The sequence below is a fragment of the Bos indicus genome, chromosome 17 (genome assembly GCF_029378745.1).
Source record: "Bos indicus isolate NIAB-ARS_2022 breed Sahiwal x Tharparkar chromosome 17, NIAB-ARS_B.indTharparkar_mat_pri_1.0, whole genome shotgun sequence".
NCBI classification, from domain to species: Eukaryota; Metazoa; Chordata; class Mammalia; order Artiodactyla; family Bovidae; genus Bos; species Bos indicus.
In genome coordinates, this window is record NC_091776.1 from 40,316,636 (window position 1) to 40,335,392 (window position 18,757).

General features: G+C 44.9%; 1 protein-coding gene and 1 long non-coding RNA gene across 5 annotated transcripts in view; one reads left to right on the forward strand and one right to left on the reverse strand.

Moving 5' to 3' along the window:
• Positions 1-9,930, reverse strand: part of FNIP2 (folliculin interacting protein 2) — a 126,394-nt gene extending 116,464 nt beyond the window's left edge. The window contains exon 1 of one of the 2 annotated variants that reach the window (XM_070769188.1): positions 9,664-9,930. In XM_070769188.1, the coding sequence (XP_070625289.1) occupies positions 9,664-9,767 (104 nt within the window). In that variant the 5' untranslated portion in view covers positions 9,768-9,930. The remainder of the gene's footprint in view (positions 1-9,663) is intronic. The other variant, XM_019977640.2, reaches the window with a different exon arrangement.
• Positions 9,931-10,418: 488 nt separating this feature from the next.
• Positions 10,419-17,613, forward strand: LOC139176711 (uncharacterized). Of its 3 annotated transcripts, none has more exons than XR_011561123.1 (4): positions 10,419-10,622; positions 11,283-11,394; positions 11,972-13,467; positions 14,041-17,613. It is a non-coding gene; the product is annotated as an uncharacterized lncRNA (long non-coding RNA). The 3 variants fall into 3 exon arrangements; XR_011561124.1 differs by having other exon boundaries at positions 11,972-12,046; positions 13,125-17,613; XR_011561122.1 differs by having other exon boundaries at positions 11,972-17,613.
• Positions 17,614-18,757: the final 1,144 nt, after the last annotated feature.

The window sequence follows — 18,757 nt, forward strand, 5'->3', positions numbered from 1 at the left end:
TGCAACTACTGAATCCAGAGCACCCTGGAGCCCGTGCTCTGCAACAAGAAAAGTCACACAATGAGAAGCCCACGCACTACAATGAAGAGCAGCCCCTGCTTGCTACAACTAGAGAAAACCCATGCAGCAACAAACACCCAGCACAGCCAAAAATAAAAAGAAATAAAAGTATAGAAAATAATAAGGGTAGCCTTTGGAAAGAGAGATTAGGGGTGTGAAGTGAGAAACTTGTATTTCAATGTATACCATTTTATACTGTTTGATTTTTAATCAGGTGCATTTAAAAGTTAACCTTGAACACAATCGTAATTTAATCTGTGAGCTGTTTCTCAGGAGCTCGTGGCACTAAGTGGCACGCAGTGTTCCAGGTCAGGGCTGACCTGTTCCAGGTCAGGGTGTTCCTAGGGTCTCCACGGGGCCCTGCACACATGGAAGGGACCAGGCAGCTTTCCTGGCCCTCTGCGGGATCATGCGGCCCTGGCAACCAGTGCACCAGCCTAAAGCAAACAGCACTGCCTGCTAAGCCAGGGAAATGTTTGCTCATGGCTTCCCTCCCCACTCACCGAGGCCATTGCCAATGACACATCAGTTTGGGCCATCTCTTCCTAAAGGGCATGCCAGGTTTATAAACCCATTTTAAATGAGTTTTTCAGCTGGAAACATCATGCATGGAATGCAAAGAAGATGCCATCTTTTTTTCTAAAGCACTTACTTCCTGCAGCCTGCAAACACCATCTCTGAGGATTTAGAATACCAACACTGTTTTTAGAATTAAGTTCCCCAGTGGCTCAGTGGTAAAGAATCCACCTGCAATGCAGAAGACGCAGGAGACTCAGGTTCCATCCCTGGGTTGGGGAGACCCCTTGGAGGAAGGGATGGCAACCCACTCCAGTATTTTTCTCTGGAGAATCCCAGGGACAGAGGGTCCTGGTGGGCTATAGTCCACAGGTTCACAAAGAGTCAGACATGACTGAAGTGACTGAGCACACGTGCTGTATCTTCTGTTCAAACAGCCACTTAGCTAATTTCATTCTATAATGTATTTCAGTTTTACCAAGCCACACAAAAATTCAATAATGCTAAATAGCATAGGATAGTTTTATAGCAAACAGTTTGCTAGTAATTTCAGAGGTTTACAGATATTATTAAATACTTTTCCTATAGGCTGCTTTCAACAGCTATGAAATTTCATAACTAAGTCTCAGATGTATTACTTAAGTGTCATTTTGATCATTTTATTTATTTATTTTTAGTTTTGGCTGCACTGGGTCTTCACTGCTACACAGACTTTCTCTAGTTGTGGTGAGCGGGGGCTACACTCTAGCTGCAGTGTGGGATTCTCACTGTCAAGGCTTCTCTTGTGGAGCATGGGCTCCAGGGTGCACAGGCTTCGGCAGTTGTGGTACATGGGCTCAGCAGCGGTCCCTGGGCTCTAGAGAGCAGGCTCAATAGTTCTGGTGCATAGGCTTAGTTGCTCCGTGGCACGTGGGATCTTCCCAGATCCAGGATCAAATCCATGTCTCTTGCATTGGCAGGCAGATTCTTTACCGCTGAGCCACTAGGGAAGTCCCTTAAGTGTATTTTTTATGTTTCTTTGTTTTTTAAGGAGTGGGCATGTCCCTTTAGAGTATCTACCTCATTATTTTTATATCAGAAAAAGAATTCATTCATATTAATGGAAAGAAGGAAACCACATTGTCTATAACAAGATTCCTTTGACAAATGACAAAATGCATATCAGAAACATCAAGAAAAAAACAACATAGTCTATCAAGAGATCAGGTTCTGGAATACCAGAGAATCTTTAAGGATCGTCTGCTTGCAAAAGTCTCATTCATTCATTCCTCTAACAAGCATTTAAGTACAACTTCCTGCCAGGCCCTGTACTAAGCACTACAGCTGGGACAGGAGGGCTAGAAGAATTCCCTTATCTAACCACTACATGGATGTTTTCTTGTTTCATTCAATTACTCAAATGTATGCTTAAATTGGCTAAACGATATTTTTGTTACTATTTCTCAATCCTGTTTTAGAAGAGAACTTGAGTAAATGAGGATAGTCAAATAAGAGCTAGATGAAATCAAACACACTAATGTCTTTCCATTACTCCAAAGGTTTCAACCATATGACAGAACAAAACACTCAGTTTTCTGGGTACACCCAGGGAAAGATGGTTGGCAATCTGAGGTAAGTGTAAGGTGTTAAAGGCAGAACTGATTAGACTGGTGATTTTGCTGCTTCTTCCTAACACATCCTAAATCAACACCTGTTTCATCTCTGAGGAATATGCAGGTTAACATCTAACTTGTCTCCAACTTGTGAAGAAACACAGTTGCCATGACAACTGAACAAAAAGTTTAGTGAGCAAAATTCACCAATGAAATGCAAAAATCCAAATTCCATCTAACTGACATACGTGTACTTGTAAGCAAATGCTAGTTTTCTGTTTGTTAAACCATCAAAATAAATGAAAATATGTTCTGTGAAAAGTTCCATGGATACAACATTTAAACACACACATTTTTGTCACAGTAGGTCACAATTAAATAAAACGAAACAGTGATTGTTTGACAAGTAAATCTCAGCAGTGTAGCATTTAGCATTACAGGGTTTCAAGTGCACTTTCTTCAAGGAAAACCAGATACTTCTAAAGTTAGTATATTTCTTGGGTTGTGCTAAATTGTCAAGTAAATTCATGTATATATTCCATTTCTACTGATATCCATTACTGATATCCCCAATTTCCCAGATCTAATGCCTAATGATCTGAGGTTGAACTGATGTAACAATAATAGAAATAAAGTGCCCAATAAATGTAATGTGCTTGAATCATCCCCAAACCATCCCATACTCCCCTGGTCCATGGAAGAACTGTCTTCTATGAATCCCATCCCTGGGGTCAAAAAGGTTGGGGATGGCTGGATTACACAATGTAACCTAGGGTATATTCAAATAAATGGACTATCAATTTCTCTAGAAAAATCCTTCTATCATCAACACACAGTTTACTTAGGCTGTCCACATGTGACGGATGTGTGGTTACATTATTAATATCCAACATACAATTATCCTCACTAGAAACTCAGCTGAGGTTCCCACCAGATATGCAGGTTTCCCCTCAACCCCCATCAGCTCTGGGGGATGAATTTCTACTGCCCCAGTGACCACTCTGCAGGAACTGGTAGTCATTTTCAAGTAGATATCCATAAATAATCAGACACTAGTGGTCACTGATTTAAAGGTGTATTTTCTCAAAAACAGAAATGCTCTTATATGATGATGAAAATGTCTTAAGTGTGGTGATAAAATCATCTTCATAAAGCAGGCACCTATCTCTTCATAACACAACACTGGGTGCAAATTCCAGAGCACGATCTACGTATGAAGCAAGATTCAGGGACAAATAACTAGAAAAATATTCCAAACGTATCTATGAATGAAAAGCACATAGTTAGAGAGAAACATGATAGCGGGGGATCCAGACTCACACTAATACTGAAATCTCATGTAACAGAAAGCACCTGCCATCTAACACATACCCAAAACATCAGAGTATTAATGGTTGCATTTATTGCACTTAATATATTGTGTCATTTCGGCACAAACATAGAGTGCAGTAAGAAATAGCATGATGTGTGAGATGGCACATTGTCCTTCCCAGGAGTCCATCACAGAGGCGGCTGGACATTTCCGGCTGAACACAGAGGGACAGCAGCCCACCCCCTTGCACCCCCATCCTGCCCCCACCCCATACGCTGCAAAAGAGTGTCTGTGTGGCCTGAGCGGTGAGTCATGGATGTTCCACTTGCAGACAGGGTGGGGTTGAGGGAAGTCACCATTACATGCCCAGTTAGCTGGAAAAGTCCATCCTGTTTTTCCTCTTTTACATAATAATCATTTCTCACAAACCTGAGATAAGAAGAACACTTGGTAAGTAGGAACACACCAGATATTTTAGCATTTTTATCCACAAAGGGAAAGACTGACTTTTACAGCCAAGGACGTGATCTCATGGTGCAGGCCTGATCGTTCATGCCAGCAAGGGACTCGGACAATCAGGATAAAACATGTGTTCTTTTGTGCCCACACCAAGAAAAACAGTGTCTGGGGAAATCGCACAGCACCAGCTCTCAAATCAGATTCACCCACCAGGAGTTCACACCAACAGCCAGATCATTTCAGGAGCACAAGGACAATCTTTTACGACTTCCTTTGCCAAGGAAAAACAACTGCAGGGGCTTCCTTAGGCTGATCTGATGGGCAGACCATGGGAAATACATTCCAAATCCACGGTGGCAGAAATCAGCCCCTCTTTACCTCCACCCTCTGTGCTTTAAAAGACCGCGTGACCAGCCCATCTCTTGAGACCACCTGCTAAGTCAAATGACAACATGTAACACAACCATTTCACATTCAGAACTTAAAACTGTAATACGTCTCTCAGCTTTAAAAACATCCAATCCCAGCCCCTTAAACTTACTCAAGCTTCCCCCAAATCTAAAAAGTTGTGTTACCTTTTTCCAAACACACTTCAAATAAATCTTAGTTAGATCTCTCTTAATCCAGGTGATCACCTGGGGACCTGGCTGCAGCTCCTGAGCCTGGTGGACACCATGCTGGCTGAGGTTGGGGGAGGCAGGAAACTTGCCCCACTAGTAAAAACTGTGCACACAAATATCGCCTTCAATTATCAAGTTCACCAATTAAACTGGCCTCCTAAGGATCATCAAGAACTTAGGTGTTAAGTTTATTAAAATTCACAGCATATTACTCTTAATAACAGGAACTACCAGTTATTGTAGCAAAGAAGAGAAAATCTATAAAGACTATTTATACAAATTGGGTTTCTCAGCAAATCTTACACTTAATCCCTACCTCACAATGGTAAATACCCCAGAGCGTACTTAACATTTAAAATAACTTAAATCACAAAAGTAACACAAATTCATTAGGGCAAAACCCAAAATACCAACCAAATGTAAAACAGAGAAGAATCAAATAAAAATTTCACCCACTGCTTGACCGCTGCTGTTAAAATCCTGGTAGCAGGGCTGCTCACCCTCTTCCCACGTGCGTGGTCCCACACCTACCTTCAATATCATTCACAAGTTTATATTGTTTTTACTTTTTCTAGAGAACACCCTTGCATGTGCACATACACACACATGTACACATATAAATACACATGTACATGTATATGTACACAGAGTCAAAAAATAAAGATTTGGCAGTTGCAGAGTGCCATCCGCCATCCAGTTGTATCACTTCACCTAACAAATTTTTCCTTTCCACTTAAATAAGATTTTATTCTTGATAGGAAAAACTTGCAAATAATTCTGAAAAACATACCACACTCCTAAAGCCAATCTGACTGCCCAGCCACCTTCATCCAAATCTGATGAGGGTCTTAGCACTCCTCTGAAAATTCAATCTGTTTCATGACCAACACCATCGAGGTGAAAAAGAGAAGTAATAACAAGTTGCTTCAGCTCTGTCTCAAGTATCCCAACTAAGTAAAGGAGAAATCAGCCTCTGAAAAACAGCTCAGTTTTTGAAAAGCCTCAATATGAGTGATACTAAATTCCATGAGTTAAGAGGCCCTTGGTAATACTTAAAATCATTCTGTACTGCATTTTACTCTTTTCACAAGATTTTCAAATATATTACTTTCAAATATATTACCTCCCTATCGCAACCTTATTACACGGGAAGGATCCAATCACCTTACTTACAAATGACAAAAACTGAGGCCCAGAGAAACGGAGAGACACGCGGGTCTGTGCACACACATGGTGGCACAAAGAGGGATGAAACTGATGGCCTCCTTGACTGGTCCTCCAGGTGATTTGAATGGAACCCACCTTATGAGCTAGACTCTGACCCCAAATTCTTAACACCCTCCAGGGCCCAGCTCAGGACCAGGAGATGCGGTGGGGTGGGTGTACTGACGAATCGCATGATTTATGTGTCACGTGTCTTATTAAAAAGATCATTAAAAATGTGGTGTGGTGGAGCTAGCTGTGTTTTTTCCAGAATATTCCTCCCTTACCCCAGGAAAATCTAGTTAGATGCTAGCGTCCTGGGAGCTGGTGGGCGGGCGGGGGGAAGCCCTCCTGCTAGAGGGAAGAGTAACTCCTGGCCTGGCCCTCAGTCACAGCGAGGATGAGAACAGTGTGTCCTCAGTGAGGTACTTAACACAAGAGTGTGCTCCTTATCAGCGTCTGAATTATCTTCCTGTTACAGTTTCCAATGTGTTCTCTGCTGCTGATGCATGTCGGTGTAGGATCTGCTGTCCTTAGATGTCCTACCCTGGTATGTACAGGTGGAGCTCAAAGTCACACACCCACGAGCTAAGCATCAGACCCTCTCAGATAACGATAAGTGGATTAAATTATACTAACCCTGGAGCAGGTGACTTAAATGTGGAAGACGTGGATTAGCACGAACTAGGCAATGTGACTTCAAATATTCAGGACTGGAGGGGTGTGGGGGTGGGGTCTCTCCCCAACACTTAAACAGTCAGTGGCCAAGCGGCTGAGATGCTCTCTGACCCCTCACGTTCCAGGTGACACACCTACTTCCTTCATCTACCTGGTCCCAAATAAGACACTGGATAACCCATGATCTTTTCCACCTCCATCTTACACACACATCTGAGGCGGAAACTGGTCCGCTAATTTACCAGAGACATTTAAAAATAAGATAAAATTTCAAACTTGAAGAAGACATGAAAGAAGTTGGTGGACACATCTTGGCTTTCAAAAGTTCCTAAAATGAACATGCTGACCTGAGATGCAAGGCAACCAGGAACCCAATTCTATTTCTTATTTGAGCTGCCAGACACATAACCTCATTCTGTTCTAATTTATCCTTCTGGAAAAAATTCAAAAGCGTGTGTGTGTGTGTGTGTGTGTGTGTGTGTGTGTGAATTAGTTAAAAGTGAAAGCAAAAAGAAGAATTCTTTCAAATATCAAGACCATAATGCAACTTTATAACTTTAAATGGAGCTTATACTTCACAAAAACCATAATCATAATTCCTTCTCTCAAACTTATAAATTCAATCTCTTCTGATTCTTTTCCTGTTTTCCTAGCAAGCTCTTTCCTCAAAGCTATGAAATGGGCTTCCTGTCAAGATCCTCAAAGAAATACACGTAAGAAGGAATCTCAAATGTGATGATTCTTTGCCCAGGAAGTACAAAGATCTGAAAAAGACCTGCAAGGTAAGCTACTTACCCTGGTCCTCAAAGTTCCTCTCTAATAAGTTCCAGAGAACCGGAGGGACATAAAGACGGCTGGGAGGTCAGGGACATGGTGAGGCCCAGGGTTAACAGAGCACTATCCAGGGCAAGACCGCAGAGGAGTAGGGAAAAGTTTAAAATAACTAGCGGAAGTCCATCACTGCAAGAAGATATAGAAAACCTCTAAAACAAAAATATGTATATATATAAACTGGATCTTATTTTTACTTAGGTTTTTCCCCAAATACATAGCAATCTATGTTACAAAACTGCCCCCAAAGCCTACCTGAATCTTCCTTTCCTTCTCAAGATCTACAAGTTACCTCCTGTTATTAAATGCACTGAAAAACACTAAATTCACATTAGGCGTGCTAGAGTTTTAAGGTAAGGTTTACACCTTAACTTCTGGAAATCTATACAACCACAGAGCCCCCAAGGGCAGCTCATCACCCCTCTGAGGTACCCGTTCCCCTGAAAGCACAAGCCATGTCCTATTTGGCTAAATCTTATACAGGGCAGGACTGGGACATTTTCCAGGAGGCTTTCCCAGGATGGCTTCACAGCATCTGAGAGTTAAGTCAGGTGACAAAGCAGGAGGAAAGACTCTCCCTGGCGCCCCGGGTCAATGTGACGTGTCATGGTTGATTTGTCCTCATCTTCCTGAGTCTTTACTTCATCTTTTCCAAGGTGAGCCCACAGCAGACACACTGCTGAAGGGTCCTGGGATCACCAATTCTCTCCAACACATTTACCTCCAAAACTTGCAGAAAATCCTAAAGCAGTCAACAAAGACAAAACCCATAACCAGTCCTTGGCCCAATTTTGTGTTCTTCACTAGACACTGACAGGAAGTCAGAACACTACACTGAAAATGTTCCCACCAAGTTAGAATCAGTTTCCCTAATATGGCCAGGGCCTAAATATAGCCACAGTATTTTTTTGGTTCAAAATACACTCCATTGCAGTTGTGGATGGAGGGAAACACTGGTGGGCAAGTGAGTAGAGAGCATGGCAAACCATGGCCAGGCATTTGGGGCTCTCACACCCTAGACAACGGCTGCTCAAGCAAAGATAGCTGTAACTCATGCCCTGTTCCCTCCAGGCTTTGTCCCCCCACCCCCCACCAAGTCTGGGTTACTGGAGGAAGAGAAGAAATTACACACCCTGAGCCTGAAGTAATTCTACCGTTCCCAGAAGCAACAGAGCATCACTAGGACCCACAGCAGTGAAAGGCGCAGAATGCCCTACTCGAATTTTAACGATTCAGTTCACCTGCAGAACACGGGAGAATTTAACGAAGGTGTGTCAAGTCTTCACAATTTACTTTCCAAACAACAGCACACACCCACACACACACCACAGACACTAAATACTGGTAATATTCACATAACTGCAACCAGGAGCTTTGTATGCTTTCAGTGAGTGGAATTTAAGAAAAACAAAATCTAGAGCATAAAACTTAGTCCAAAATGTATTCAAAGTTTCACTTAAAACTTTTAAAAGGCTTATTACACTAAGTCTAGACCTAGTGCACAGAGAGGAAGACTTTAAACTCTTTTTGCAAGACATTTTAGCCGAAAAGTGTCAGGATTGGAAGTAGATGCTCACTAAAATACTTGCTAGAAAACAACAGTTAAGGGGAAAGAAATGAACTTCTCAACGTAAGCGTGCTGAAAGGCAATATAAAAAGGCCTCTTTTAAAAGAGCCCTTGAAAGCAGACGAACCTAGAGATTTCAGACTGGACTGTCTGGTCACACAGCTCGAGTGAAATGCAAGTTCAGACACCAGACAAGCTGCTCGGTTCTCTGCGACTTTACGTCTGCCCGGCTGTAAAATGGGAATTAAGGTCTTAGCCGCCGCACAAGGTTGTCGGGGAAACGAACCAGAGAAATCAACCTAAGGCACCCAAGATGCCAGCGCGCCCCCCGGGCGAGTGGCGCGTCTCCGGGGGCGCGTGTTGGTAGGGCAGGTCCGAGCACACACACGCCCCAGCTTTGTTAGCCCCCCTCCCTCGGCCACTTCCTAGAGCATCTCGGGCCCCTCACACACCACGCCGGGCCCCCACGACGGGGATACGACACGCTCCCATCCACGCGTCCGAGAACCGGTCCCCTGCTCAGGGAGAAGGAGGGTGCCGCGCTCGTGCCGCCGCGCGCTTCCAAGTTCAGAGCAGAGTCACGGACACAATAGGGCCGAAGCGGCGCCCCGGTCCCCACCGCGGCCCCCAGACCACCGGGCGGCACCGTGGGAGTCCCGGCAACCGCGAGCGGGAAGGGGGCCCGTGACCGCGCGGACCAGGGCCTGCGGTGCCGGAGGCGAGGGCTTCGTGGCCGGCGGCAGCGGCCTGGGAGACCCCGTCCCCTTTTCCTTTCCCCCATCCCCTTCCCCTCCGCCCCCTGCCCGCCTGTCTCCGGCCCCTCACCTGAAGGCTGGCCCCTCCCGGGGCGCCCGGCCCGGGGCAGTCGCCGCCGCGGAGCCGCCGCCGCCCTTCCTGTTGAAGAGCCTCTGCAGCAGGGTCGGGGCCATGGCGCTGCGGCTCCGCTGCGGCTGCGGCTCCGCGGCCTTGGCCCGGCTCAGCGCGCGGCCGGGGGCGGCGGCGGGGCCATCGCGGCGCGGGGAGCTGTGCTCGGCGCCGGGACCGCCGGCCGGTCATATGACGGGGCTGGCCCGCCGCCGCCGCGCGCTGACAGTTCTCCCTGCGGGAGGAGCCGCCGCCGGCGCGGGAGGAGCGCGGGAGGAGCGCAGCCGCCGCGCGGCAGCCATTGGCCCCGGGACCCCGCCCGGCCCCGGAACCGGGGGGCGGGGGCCGGGGACCGGGGGAGGGGCGCGGGAGGCGGGGGTCTCGGGGGTGGGTGGGGGCGCGGCGCTTAAAGGGGCCGGGGCGGCGCGGGGCCGGGGGGGATGTGGGAGGCGGGAGCCTCCACGGGGTGGGGCACGACGCTTAAAGGGGACCCAGCGGGGGAGGAGCGCAGCGCTTAAGTGGGAGAGGGGGACAGTCGGGTGGCGGCTCAGGTGGGCCGGGAAGGTCGAGGCAGGGGCGCAGGGGGCGGGGCCGGGGGCGGGGCCCGGAGTGGAGGCGGGTTGGTGGTAGTGGCGCGCTGGGGGGGCGGGGCCGCGGGGGGGGGGGGGGACAGCGTCCCGTGGGGGTGGGGCGGGGGCGCGCGGCTCTGCGGGATGCCGGGGTTCCCGAGGCTGCAGGGGTCAGTTGGAAGCGTCTGGAGAGCTGCAGGGCGGGTCTTTGTTGTTTGGAGACAAAGCCCCTGAACTTGGGTCCTGGCTGTGCAGGTGCGCGGGCTCGTTCACCGGAGGCGTGCTCTGGGGGTTGAGTGGACTCTCACCACACCCAGGGTACTGATACATCTGCCGTATGGGCTTGCTTTTGTGAGTTTTCTTTTTAATTTATTTTAAAAATTTGGTCGTATAATTTGCTGTTTGGCGTCTTCGGCCACCATTTCCATAGTTACATAAAAAGTTGCACGTGAAATCAAAAAGCACGTGGAGTTCACTACATGGATTTAGGAATTTACGCTATTTTATAACAAGGGACTGCACTCCTGATATTTAACAGACCACATCCTAGTCTGATACCAACGGCAAACGATGTTTGATGTGGGGAAGGGGAGAACTTAACCATGGTACCTGAGTTCACTTACCTTTCGGCCCCACCTAATCTCCGTGAGCACTCCAGCCTGGGGCTGTGAAGGACCTTAGCCTTATAACGCTGGCTCCACAGCTTTAAAAAAAAAAAAAAGCTTAGATCCGACTCTGCCTCCTACGTGTCCTTCGTGAGCAGCAGACTCTGAGTGCTTCACCTCAGACTTGTTTGAGGGAGGATCACTGGAGACTCAAAAAGACAAATGTATTTCCATGAATAGAAATAGTTCAAAATATCTCTTGTGGGTCCATTTTAGTTTGCATTATCAATTTTTATTGCATAGGTTTCTAGCCTTGGTGAGATACTAGCTGTGAGTGAAGACGTGATGAAATTTCACAAAGGTAAGGAAAAGGTGGTAGAAATCGAAACTTGTTTTTTTCCTTCAGATTTTACCATTAACATGGTGGATTCAGTATTCTTGCTGGTTCATCCTTCCCCACCATGGAGTGTGCACAGACCCCTGATTTGCAGCTCTGCTGTTCTGTTTATTGAAAGCAGGTACGCCACAGGACTGCCAGTATTGGTCAGTATCTGGTATTCCAGGTATTGGTCTCATCTGTTACAACTTTATTTTAAAGACAAGGTCTGGGTAATACATAGCCTGCAAAACACCACCCTCCCTTACCATGTCCTTGGTCAGAAAAAGTCTTTTATTCTTTTCTTTAATTTTTATTCTTTTAGTTTTGTTTTTGACTGCGCTGGGTCTTGGTTGCTGCACAAAGGCTTTCTCTAGTTGCAACAAGCAGGGGCTACTCTTTTGCTGCGGTGCTCAAGCCTCTCATTGTGGTGGTTTCTCTTGTTGCAAAGTATGGGCTCTGGGCTCTCTTGCTTCAGTAGTTGCTGCTTGAGGGCTCAAGGGCGCAGGCTCAGAAGTAGTTGTGGTGCAGGGACATAGGTACTCTGCAGGATGTGAGATCTTCCCAGACCAGGGAAAACTGTATCCCCTGCATTGGCTGTGTGTGCTCAGTAGCATCTGACTCTTTGTCAGCCCATGAACTGTAGCCCACCAGGCTCCTCTGTCCATGAGATTTTTCCCAGCAAGAATACTCAAACGGGTTGCCATTTCTTCCTCCAGGTGACCTTCCCCACCCAGGGATCGAACTTGAGTCTCCTGCATTGGCAGGTGGATTCTTTACCACTGAGCGACCTGGTAAGTGTGGCTTCTTATCCACTGGACCACCAGGGAAGTCAGGTCTTTTATTCTTGAAAGTAAAATCTGGACACTGTGGTGTGCATAGCAGCTTTTGTAACAGCATACCGTAGAGGAATTTGGCATGACCTTTGTTCCTCACTTCCTAGGGCTGTTTCTGTCCCAGCCCCATCCTAGGGTGCAGGAACACTCACCAGAGGCAATTAAAAACTCAGCCTGCCCCACCATTATCTTCAGTTTTGGACCTGATTGGGCACCTCTAAAAGAAAAAGTGTGCGTTTAAAGCTATTAAGAACGTTCTCAGGGGAGAAAAAAAGGAACTGAAATGGTGCCCTTTTTTCACTTTGCTTCCTCTCAACACCACATTGTTCCTCATCCTAGTTCTGGCCACACCTCTCTTGCCTTGGATTTTATTTATTTTTTTTTCTAATTTTATTTTATTTTTAAACTTTACATAATTGTATTAGTTTGGCCAAATATCAAAATGAATCCGCCACAGGTATACATGTGTTCCCCATCCCGAACCCTCCTCCCTCCTCCCTCCCCATACCATCCCTCTGGGCCGTCCCAGTGCACCAGCCCCAAGCATCCAGCATCGTGCATCGAACCTGGACTGGCAACTCGTTTCCTACATGATATTTTACATGTTTCATTGCCATTCTCCCAAATCTTCCCACCCTCTCCCTCTCCCCCAGAGTCCATAAGACTGTTCTATACATCAGTGTCTCTTTTGCTGTCTCGTACACCGGGTTATTGTTACCATCTTTCTAAATTCCATATATATGCGTTAGTATACTGTATTTATGTTTTTGCCTTGGATTTTAAAGTGTTATAAAAGTCCTAACGAACTGAGTTTTGGGAGGCAACTCTGGACAGCTGTAGCACCTCGCTTTCATTATTTCTCCTCTTGGCCATCTCGGGCCTTTTTTGAAGTCCCGTGTGCCCCCTGTCATCTGTGGGTCACTGCCTCTTCCTGAGGCTTGACATCACCCCAGGCTCCAGCACCGGTCCTTCTATTCATCTCACCCACCCCACCCTACTCCGTTTTGGAAAATACATCCACTGGCTCATCCTGTAGGCATCAAGAGGAGGAGGAAATCAAACAATATCCTGAACGTTTGGAGATACACAACAGCACTAAGGTGGACAAGGCTGTCTAACTTGTCCTGGTCCATCCTGAGACCTGGTGCGCATTCCCTGGCATCAGTGTGAGTTCTGTAAATTGCTTCAGGTGTGTTGCTTCTATGATCAGACTGTCGTTGTCCCTTAGCCTACCTGATACCTGTTACCCATTCTTCCCAATAGAAGCCCAGTCTTGTTCAGGTGTCTGTTCCTCTCCCGGCCCAGGGTGCCTCAGGGCAAGCCAACTGTGCCCAAACTGAGTCTGAATGATCTACGAGTAATCCCATTGCTTTTGCAAGGTGAGCTAATGGGGAATGGGAGGCTATTCTAGGCAAGGAGGCAAGAGGGAAAGGAGCTGGCAGAGGAGACATTCTGGAAGTCTCCTCACTCTTTGTAGATAGCTATAAGGAGAGGGGTGGGGTTTTTTCTTCTTTGTAATGCTATAGCTGTTCTGCAGCCTGAGCCTGAAACCAGCCAGAGCAGAGAGGTGTGGCCCTCGATAACATTTCTGAGGCACAATCCTTATACCTCATTCGATGAGATAATAGTCCCAACCTTCCCCCTCATTTGATGAGATAATGGTTCTTGTATCTGAAGCCAAAAGCAGCATATAAGAGAGGGTCCTGTTTTCTGTCCTGGATTGCTTGTCATTTGAGACAAAAAAACCCTACCTGTTTAACCCTCAGTGTACCAGATAAAACAGTCATCACCAATGGACCTGTTCTGTTGTTTTCATATTTTTGTCATAATTTTTTCAAATTATTAACAGGAGGTAAGAAAAAAGGAATGGTAAAAATAATTTTGAACTAAATTTTACTATAAGTTTAAAGATAAAAAAGTCAACTTTTTATTCCACATTTTCCTAAATTTAGAGGAATATTACCCAAATGGACCCGGTCCCTTGAATACAGCTATTGACAGAACAGAGGATTATGGATTTTTGCACCTCCAGCTCCATTCGTGGATCTTGTGAGATAGCAGGCATCAGGCATGTGGTTTTTTGAACAAATTAAATAAAAATGTTGCTGTGATAGTTTTACTTCTTGGTTTAAAAAATTGCCCATAAGATGCTTCCTTCTTCCAAACTTTAAAAAGATAGCTTCTCTTCAGGTAACACTTACCTGCTTATTAATGACTCTAAGGTGTGTAACTTTGATCCAGCACTCAATAAAAGCCTCTTAAATTAATGCACTTATTTCAGATTCTGTGGACTTTATTTCACCTCTATAGGTGAGGTCTTGGGAGAAATACAGAAACCCTCTCCCATATGCTCATTCACACTCATACACAGTGCATAAAATTTAGAGAATGGAGGAAAGTACAAAGATGAATATAGTTATGTTTTCATCTGGCAACCTGGGTAGATAGAAATAGCTACACATAATATATTTGTTACCTTCCTTCCTTTTTCTTTCTTTTTTTTTTCCCCTCTTTTGTTCATTTGTTTGTTTCAGAGGGATTTTTATTTGTGGATCTGATGAGCACCTAAGTCAGTAATTCAACAAACAGTATAGTTTGTTGTTCTTAAATCATTAATTCTATAGGAATTTATCTAGTTCATGTATTTAGCCAATAGTCATCCAGCTTTCCAATACCACCCATGCTTTAGCCGTGTTTGTTGCACAAGAATTACTTTAGAATTCTGCTTAAACGTGTGATTTGCCCATAAATGTTTTGCCCTGCTCCCCAGTTTTTCAAAGCCCACTAAAATGACAAAGGTGAGCCAAGGTGTTGGTCTGCAAGGAACAAGAACAAAGGGAGGGGGAGATTTCCACAAACGTTTGGCAAGGACAAGTGTTTGAAGGTGGAAAGTGGATGAAGGAGGAGTAACCAACTGATCAGAGGAGGAGTTCAAACCCAAGAATGAAGATGCCTGTCAGTCCCCCCAGAGACTCTGAAGCCTCTGCTGTTGGGAGGTGAAGGTCCCTGAAGGATGGGTGAGGGTTTCCACATGAACTAGTTAGACTCCAGGTCCTTTCTGTCCTTAGCCTGCACAGCCAGGCCCTGTCCATCCATCCGTAGACCAAAGAGGGGCATCAGGTGAGTGCCTCGCTCAAAGAAAGAGATGGTGTCAGAGAAAAGCTCTCCCGACGTTTGCAATGGTGGGAGCCCAGTGGAAGGCCAGTGTTCTACTAGAGCATCTGCTCATGGATTTCACAAATCAGTACTCCACACCAACAATCTTTCATAAAATGTTTAGAGTTTCACTCTTCAGTATGAACAGAAGTCCAAACAGAATCACAAACCATGTGATGAACACCTGCAACATGGTAAGGAAAATACAGAAGCAAAAAAGCATTATGGGGTGAACAGAGACAATGCAAGGAGATGGAGACTTCAAAGCTGTAATTGATGGGACTTCCCTGGTGGCACAGTGGACAAGAATCTGCCAGACAATGCAGGGGACATGAGTTTGATCCCTGGTCTGGGAAGATCCCACATGCCTCGAAGTAACAAAGCCCATGTGCCACTGCTACTGAGCCCTGCCCACCCTAGAGCCTGTACTCTACAACAAGAGAAACCACCAAATGAGATGCCCAAGCATTGCAACAAAGAGTAGCCCCCACTCCTCAAAACTAGAGAAAGCCCTCAGAAAGCAGCAAAGACCCAATGCAACCAAATCTTAATTAATTTTAAAAAAAGCTGTAATTGATGAATAGCATGTGAGGGACAAAGGAAGATATGCCTGTAACACAAAAATGACAAGTGATGAATAAAAGAACACTCAACAAGAAGGTGCTCTCAAAAATTAAATATATGATGATGTAAACAAAACACTCAGTAAAAGGAACTGAGGGATAAAGTTGGAAAAAATGATAAATTGAAAAGACACGACGAGAATGTTACAGAATTCATCCAGGAACTTACTAATAGGACCTTTAGAAAAGAGATCAGAGAAAACAGAGGGGAGTAAATTACCCAAGAAATAATAAAATTTCCCATAACTGAAGGGTAAGTAAGTGTTAGTCGCTCAGTCATGCCCGACCCTTTGCGACCCCATGGACTGCAGCCCACCAGGCTCTTTTGTCCATGAGATTTTATAGGCAAGGATACTGGAGTGGGTTGCCATTTCCTTCTCCAGGGGATCTTCCCAACCCGGGGATCGAACCCAGGTCTCCTGCACTGCAGGCAAATTCTTTACTGACTGAGCTACAAGGGAAGCCCTAACTGAAGGGTAGGCATCCCTATAGGGATAAGGGCCCACCTAGAACAATACATTTTTTCTTGAATCCTGCTTCATGGCATAGCATCATAAGTTTCAGAACATCTTGGGTAAGGAGAAAAATTGTAAAAACTTTCAGAGAGAAAAGCTAGTCCTGAAAAAATGGAGCAGGATTCAGAACCGCATCAGAGTCATTCCTGGCCGCTCTTGATGGTGACAGACAACAAAGCCCCACCTTAAACTTTCAGAGGGAAGACTGTTTTCATCCTAGGACCCTTGACCAAACTAAACCATAACTCAGTATGTGTGTAGAATACACACATTTTTAGATACACAAGCTCTTAAACATGGCACCTCCATTCTTTCTCAGGCAGATGAACGAGGTATGTAGCAAAATAGGGAGTTAAAACAAGAAAAGGAAAGATAAGGCAAGATAATACTAGGAAGAAAGGCAGTAAGGTGGCAGGAAGGAGCGACCCAGGGCTTCTATAGAAAACAGCCAGGCCAGGGACAGGAAGGAGAAGGGAAGAGGTAGCTATGAAAAACAGAACATAAATATTCCAGCATAGGAATATATTCTTTTAAAAAATTACTTATTTATGTAAATGTTTATTTATTTGACTGTGCACAGTCTTCATTGGCTTCTCTTATTGCAGAACAGGCTTTAGGGCACCCGGACTTCAGTGGTTACAGCACACGGGCTCAGTAGTTATGGCCCTCAGGCTTAGTTGCCATGTGGTACATGGAATTTTCCTGGACCAGGGATCAAACTCGTGTCCCCTGCATTTGGTAGGCAGATTCTTAACCACTGGACCACCAGGGAAGTCCAGGAATGTATTCTTTATAAGTATGTGCACAGATGCTGGAGCACTGGGGAAAAATGAATAATAGGTAGCTGGAAAACCAAACAAGTGATAAAATGAGGCAGTTATTAACTTTAGGAAAAAAGTATGCTTGGGCAGGAAAAGAAAAAGTGTGGTTGCAATACATTACTTGGCTGTTGGTCACTGAGTGAGTATTTGTGTAGTCCCACCAATGTAACGTCAGCTATTGATTTAGCAGAAATTATGTGTGACTCTGTTGGGGGAGGGAAGAAAAAAAGAGTTGGGGAAAAAGGGGGAGAGTCAATTTATTCACAATAGCAGGAGGTCAAGAGACAAAGTCTTAAATTGGAAAATCAAGAAATAGTGACAGAACATATAATTTTTTTAAGTTATGCAGGAAGATATCAGTGAAACTAGCTAGAAAAGCTGAAGGCGGCAGCCTATACGGCTGGACCTGGGTGAGGGGAAGGGTGGAGTAGGAGGCTGCTGGGTTTTATTATAAGCCTTTTAATACTGTTTGACTTTTTAAATGATACATATGAATGTGTTTGTGTGTGTGTTTTCCTTTGATTAAAAAAATAAAGTTTATTTTTAAACAGTCTCACTTGTGGACATTGTTAATGTCCTATTTCTGGGCCTGATTCTGTGAGATTCCAATCTAGTGAGAGTGGGACTCAGGAAATGACCTTTAAATAGAATCTCAAGAAATTTGGATGTAGAGGTTCGTGGACAATACTTTGAGAAACATCACTCAGATCCCCTGAAATGCTACACAGTTTTGCAAGAATATGCATTTCTTTGGGGGAGAGTCCCTACTTTTCCCATTCTCCTTGATGCCCCCAAACCCAAAAGAGTTTAAGCATTTCTGTTCTCTGTCTGCCTTCCTTCCAAAAATAATTGAGGTTCTATTCATTATTTAAGGTCAAAAGCACAGCTAAGGGACTTCCCTAGTGGCCCAGTTATTAAGATTCTGTCCAATCCAGGAGACGCAGTTTCGATCCTTCATCAGGAAATTAAAATTCCACATGCAGTGGGGCAGCTAAACCCACATACCACAACTACCGAGCCGTCCAGCCATGACAAAAATATCCCACGTGGTACAACGAAGATACCATGTGCCCCAATTAAGACCCAATAGCAGCCAAATAAAAAGTCATTTGAAAAAAAGCACAACTAATTATTGTTGTAGTGAGTAAAACACTTTGTAAAACTCATTAATGGTATAGACTGGAAAGCACTGGCTGAATTTTGAGTCCCTCACAGGTTACCAAGGAGAACCCAGTGCTTTACTATTGCAGTACATTGACTATAAATCGAGTGGCTTGATACACTTGTAACTAACACAAAATATACTAAATCAACTATACTTCAATTAACAACAACAACAACAACAAAACCCAGAAAACTAGTGGCTTCAAAAAGTTAACATGGATCCATTGGCACCTACCAATGGTATTGACCAAGCACATAGTTAAACTTTATTCAGTTGAAAAAGTGTGTCTATGTTGTCATTCAATGCCACATAAATAGTACTGGAGTCCAACTAGAAAATTTAATGCAGGTGATTTGACGACTTTGTACTTTTATTCAATATTTTAGTAA